Consider the following 6,479-nt stretch of genomic DNA (forward strand, 5'->3'; position numbering starts at 1 on the left):
TTTGAACTTGATTTCCGCATGTCGACATTTAAAATGCTGTCTTTGCATGTACAATATGCAAAATGTGAACCGCCCCTAAATCAGTTACTCATTTAACAGAAACTAAACATTTGCTTAGCAAATCATCGTGAAAATATTTGTACGCATGTAACTCTTACAATAACAAATTTGCAGGTCTTGTGCATGCTAGCTGTTTTGAAATAACAAACACAATATAGCATACTCATACCCTTTTCAATATATCATTTGAGTAAAACACTACAACATTTGAATATTTATTGATTTATTAAGTATATGGGGACAGTGAATACTCTTGGTGCAGTATCAGCATCTGTCTGATCTGGCATATGTGTGCGGATCACAATAAAAAATGAACAGTAAAATAGTCAATCAAGCTATTAAAGTTCTGACAATCAAGCTTTAATTTATCAGTTTTTAATGTTCTTACACACTTCATCTGTGTATATACAGTTGATCAATTTATTTTATATGTTTACAATGAAATTACAATGATCAATAAAGCAGATAAGCACATACAATAGCATTTATTGATTTAAAAGATTTGCTGAGCCATTATTCAAAGCATCAGTAAAAGTACATTTTATTAACCTGTATTTTCTGAGAGTCAAACCCACAGCCTCTGTGCTTTCAATACTCCACTAGATTAGATGAGATATACTGAAACAATTCAAACAACAAAAACAAGCATGTTTAATAATACCAGCTGAAATATGGGAGCTAGATCTAAGCATTTTTAGCTTAATTGTTTATTCTCTTTTTTCTTCTCTTTGATCTTTTTCACGGCGAGATTGATACCAAGCCCTACTCCAGCAGCGGCTCCCCCTGCTACTAAAATTCCACCAATAGCCACAGCCCCAGTAACACCCAGCACAACAACTCCTGCTACAGCTGCACCTGTTCCCACTGCTGATCCAACTCCTAATGCGACATCTACTCCCTGATTCAACCTCTGTTTATTTTTAATCTTTCTCTGTGCTTCTTTAAATGTTTCATTTGAGTAATGTCCTCCTCCATTCTCCTCTATCATTTTATCAATCATCTTCAGAAGATCCTCTACCTGAGACCGATCAGCCAAGTTTTTATTGTTAAATCCATGATATCTGCCTCCACATTTGTCAGTAAATGTTTTTAGATGTTTGCTTTTTCCTACATAACCTTGCAAACTTTTATTTTCCAGCTGTTCTGCATGAGTAAAAAGAACAATTGTGTATTTTACAGCATCTTCACCAAAGTTTTTCTCGATCAGTTTCCATGTAGTCACATCCTCTGCTGTGAATCTCTCACTCAGACTGATCACCAACAGAAACACATGAGGACCAGGAATACTCAATTCAACACATTTCTCTAAGTGTCTCTTCATGTCTTGATCGGCAGTTGTTGAAATGCAACAAAATCCTGGCATGTCAATGATAGACATTCTTCTTCCTTCTCTTACCACATAATGTCTGCTGCACTCTGTTGTAACTTCATTGGGTGAGAGCTCTGAATTAAACACTTCTTCTCCCAGGATTGTGTTTCCTGTTGCACTCTTCCCTGTTCCTGTCTTACCCACCAGAATAATCCTCAGATCAGAATCTGTAAATCAATCAGATTTTAGATAGGAGGGTAAGTTAAGTGATTTTACTCTATGGGTCTTTGTATAGATTGCAAGAAACCATTGAATTAAGCATGAAAAATGTTGATGCCTTATTGAATCAACATCACTTTTGCACCTGAAATTAATGCTGAATTTTTTTTAAACAAAAATCAGGTCACGTCATGACAACTTAATGGATTAAAGTTTTATGTTGGTAACCAGTAAGAAAATCTTTTATTTAATATCCTTTGGGCGGACAGCTGCAGTACAACTAATTTAACTTGTCCTTATTTGCCCATAACTAAAAGACTTACCATAAGAATGATATACTCAGAGTTGGAATAATGTAACTTCATTTTATTGAACATGAACATTACATTACAAACATTTAAATAAACATGTTAAAATAAACCTTTAAATGGAAACAAGGATGTAATTTCTGAATTGTCTAGGTGTAGTTTTGTCAGACGGAGAAAGCTGCTTCATGTGCCAGTTGCCAGGGTAACGCTCTCAACATTCACCAGTCCAAAACACCAAATGTGTCCCACAAAACTTTGAAAAAATGAGGACAATAAAATAAATAAAGGTTAAAGAACATACACAATTTCATAAAAAATATTTATTTGTTATGAAGTAGTGTCTTACCTGATAACACGGAATTTCCTGTCAGATGAACATTCCTGTCAGTGCACCAAACACGCTTTTACTGTCTGATGATATAATTACTTAATAATTATGTTTAAATGCTGTTTTCATAAGTCTTAAGCAACTGAAATAAGTTGTTGTGAAATTTAAATGAGTCTCAGTTCAGAGAAACACCAGTTCTATCAGACGCTGTTCTGCTTTGCACGCACAGTGGCGCTCTGATTGAGGTCAGCTGGGCGGGAGGCGCGTGCTGTTTCCCTTTTTGTCATTCACTCGACGTTGTGTCGATGACTACAGTATGGGGTATGCTCTTGAGAGCCAATCTGGTCTGACTTGTTTGTAAAACGCCAATGAAATTGTGTGAATGGTATACCAGTCTCCGCCCACACTTACGTGTATAAAGAAGACGAAATGCATCCATTCATTCGCTCTTGTTCTTCGGAGCTCACTGGTGTGCTGGTGTCCTGGGCGCTTCAGCAGATTGTCAGAGCATTATCTAAAAGAGCAATTTCGCACAGAATGAACGTCATTTTAAGGACAGGTAGAGTGCGTAGAGTGCATAGATTTCTCTCCCCCACTGACAGGCACATTCGAGGTAATTTGTAACCTGCTTCCCACGCTGGCGGTTCAGCTGTTAATTCAGCCTCTGTCAGTCTGGTGAGCTGCGCGAGTGATACGGGGTGAGTGCGAGCAACTCGTTGCCGGTTGTTACCCGCAACCCATTCCTCCCCCCGCTAAGCTCGCTTTTCACCTGTCGGTTTAGAATAAAAGGCTGAGTTTTCGTCTTCGGGTGAATTCACTGCCACTGTTCTGAGCACAGCGGAGGATGAGGTTTCTATTGCAGCATCGGAGGGCAATTTTCTGCTGTCTGAAGTGTTGGATGAGCCTGTGGAGCTCCCGTTTTTTAGCGGTTAAGCCCTGGGTGAACCCAGCACTCAGATAACAGCCGTGTGTGTTTGGGCATCTGTAAATATAAGCCTTCAGTGTATGCACTGTTTTTGCCTAGTGTCCTCAGCTTAATGAATGGTTTTGGGTGCCGGCCTTGGCATTTAGCCACACCCGTCCTACTACCGTTCCCTTCTGAACTACACGGGGTATTTACTATCTCGGAAGGTACCATTTGGTGCCATTCGGGGTTGTGAGTTTGGTTGCTCTCACCTCCCTCGATGGCGTGGCAGCTAAGAGATATGTCGGTGTACCCAGATGAGCATGCTGTTGCAGGGCATACGTGCCTGCATACGGCTGCCATCTGACCACACTGACCAAGTCTCCCTTCCAAAGCCTGTAAGTTTTTCGGCACCTGTGTTGAATGCTTGTATTGCTATAGGTAACCGCCTCTGCCCTGCATGCCATGGTCATCCTGCATCATACCAAGGCATTTAAAACATCTGCATGAGGGTAGGTCAGGCACAGTGATATTGCAGGAACTGCGTGCTGTCATTGGCCTCGCCCTTCGGCGATGTCCACCCTTGTGGGCCAAGAGAGATGTCTCTGGCTTTAGATGGGAGATGCAGAGAAGGTTTGCTTTCTTGTCATACCATCTTGTGAATAAGGCTGTTTGGTACACTGCGCAGGATTCTGCTCTTGGTCTACGCACTAAGGAAGCAGATGGAGACTGTTAAACATGTTTCACCTCGGCGTGACTCAACCGTTCTCACTGTCACAGTCTTGTCTGTCGTCTGCTCACAGGCAGCCTCTGCTTCCTGTGGTTCTGGCCTTGCCTTAAATCTACAGAGCTGGCCGGCCCCATAGATGATCTACCCACAGGAAGACAGGCTGTTAGGTGACTGGTTCCTGAGCAGCCCTGACGATCCCGTTCCAGGGAGGCACCCTCCACGCACCCTCAATCCCTGTAAAGACGTTTCATTCTTCATGGCAGGAGTGGTCATCGAGTAAGGTGTTATGTTCAATGTTTTATTGAAAATAATGGATTCAGTTGAAGTCACCATTATCGGGAACAGTGTTTTGTTGGACTCTTGATGTTGCTCATGTGCAACCAAATTTGCATTTCTCTCTCTGCCTTCACAGAGATATGTGTAAATAAGGGGGCACTTCAGTTTCCATGCAGCTTCTTCACATCCCCATCAAACAGCGTATACGACATATATACAGTGGTGTAGTATAAATACTTCTTTATTAGATGGCATGGGTATCTTCTTTGACATTTTAAACTTTAATTTTAATTTTTTTACCTTTTACTTTTTTCATTTTACAGCTGGTCTTGTCCGCATACACCTGATGCACGCACACAGACACAACCTATCATTTAGCACGAATAAAGCAAACATAGCTCTCGCCCCTTAAAGCTAAAATAACCCAATTCATTTCTCAATAACATAAAAGAAAATTACTCTCTGCTCTAGACTGAAGAATTGTTGTACTTTATAATAATCTGTCATGAATGGACTCCTGCTCTGCTTCTGAATTGCCACAAGAGGTAGCCATTCCCTGAACACTAACTTTGCCCTAGACTGCATTTCCCACAAACCCATGCTATAGACTCATTACTATCACACCTGCTGTTCATTACTCATTACTGCCTCACCTGTTTCTCATTATTATCTGCACTATTTAAACCCTGATCATTGTCTCTCTCACTGCGAAGTCTTGTAAGCTGTTTACTGCAATTCCGAACATTTATATTTCACTCTGTTCACTCTGTTTAATCTGGTTTCGATCTCTGCCTGTTCACTGGATTATCCTGTTCTTGTTTTGCCCTTGTCTCTTTTGTTTGCTTATCTTTGGATTGCCTACATGTGTATGACCTTTTGCCTGTCTCGTGGATTTGTGTTTGTGGATTTACCCCTTAATAAAACCTTCACTTGGATCCTTAAGTCTCGGAGCAGTCTGTTACAGAAGACTTTGCCAGTAATGGATCCAGCTTTTTTTCTACATCCGTTTCCCCACACTAACCATGGACCCAGGGTTCTCACTCATCCAACTCCGCCAAGCTAACCGTCCAATTGAGGAATATGTGGAGGAGTTTTTAGGGTTGAGCCACCAGGTACAATTTGGTAAGAAGGCATTAATAGACTTTTGACATGCCTGCACCAGTTTTTAAGATTGCTTCTATACCTACACCTGTTCTCCAGATTGCCTTCGCCATGCCTGCACCTATTCCCCAGACGGCCGCCGCAACCGAGCCACCTCACAAGACGGCCGCCGCAACCGAGCCACCTCACAAGACGGCCGCCGCAACCGAGCCACCTCACAAGACGGCCGCCGCAACCGGGCCACCTCACAAGACGGCCGCCGCAACCGGGCCACCTCACAAGACGGCCGCCGCAACCGAGCCACCTCACAAGACGGCCGCCGCAACCGAGCCACCTCACAAGACGGCCGCCGCAACCGAGCCACCTCACAAGACGGCCGCCGCAACCGAGCCACCTCACAAGACGGCCGCCGCAACCGAGCCACCTCACAAGACGGCCGCCGCAACCGAGCCACCTCACAAGACGGCCGCCGCAACCGAGCCACCTCACAAGACGGCCGCCGCAACCGAGCCACCTCACAAGACGGCCGCCGCAACCGAGCCACCTCACAAGACGGCCGCCTCCCCAGCCTCTCCAATAAATGTCAGGACCCAGCGGTTGATGTCTAGTCTGGTGAATACCCAGATAATATCTGTACAAGCGGCTGGGATCCCTAGTCCAGTTGTTTCCAGTTCCGTGGTCCCTATGGCATATCCTCTTTCTTCAGTTTTTCCTGTAATGGCTACAGCTCTGTGGTGTGTGTGTGGTCTTTCTTTTGTTCTTCGTTTCCCTCAGAGGAAAAACCTGAGTCTCCTAAACTCCCTGTCACAGCTGAAAGGTCCAAACCTAAGTCCTCTGCACTTCCTGTTTCGGCTGAAAGGTTCATTTTCGAGTCCCCTGAGCTTCCTGTCTCCACCAAGTTAGCTGAGCCTAAGTTTCCTGAATTTCCTGTCCTGACCATAAGGCCTGTATCCATGTTTCCTGAATTCCCTGTCACAGCCAAGGTGGTCACCCCTGAGTTTCCTGTGTCCTGTAGATCAGCCAACATGGTCGCTCCCAAGCTCCATAGACTCTTTGCCCTTGCCAAGATGGCCGTGCATGACTCCCAAAGTCTCTCTGTCCTGGCAGTTACTGAATTCCCCAGTGTCTCTGTCCTGCCTAAGATGGCCGATCCTTAACTCCATTAACTTTCTGTCCTGTCCAAAATGGCTGCTTCTGAGCTCCCTGAACTCTCTGTCCTGCCCAAGATGGCAGATTCTGAACTC

The 6,479-nt window shown here is 43.9% G+C and overlaps 1 protein-coding gene across 1 annotated transcript; it reads right to left on the reverse strand.

The window, feature by feature from the left end:
* Positions 1-499: 499 nt before the first annotated feature.
* Positions 500-4,131, reverse strand: LOC135746709 (GTPase IMAP family member 9-like). The gene is made up of 4 exons (XM_065265367.1): positions 4,084-4,131; positions 3,901-3,999; positions 3,781-3,838; positions 500-1,596 (listed from the first exon to the last, which is right to left on the reverse strand). The coding sequence occupies exons 1-4, from the start codon at positions 4,129-4,131 to the stop codon at positions 755-757; spliced, it is 1,047 nt and encodes a 348-aa protein (XP_065121439.1). The 3' UTR covers positions 500-754.
* Between the last annotated feature and the right edge of the window lie 2,348 nt (positions 4,132-6,479).

The sequence above is a fragment of the Paramisgurnus dabryanus genome, chromosome 4, assembly GCF_030506205.2.
Source record: "Paramisgurnus dabryanus chromosome 4, PD_genome_1.1, whole genome shotgun sequence".
Lineage (NCBI taxonomy): Eukaryota > Metazoa > Chordata > Actinopteri > Cypriniformes > Cobitidae > Paramisgurnus > Paramisgurnus dabryanus.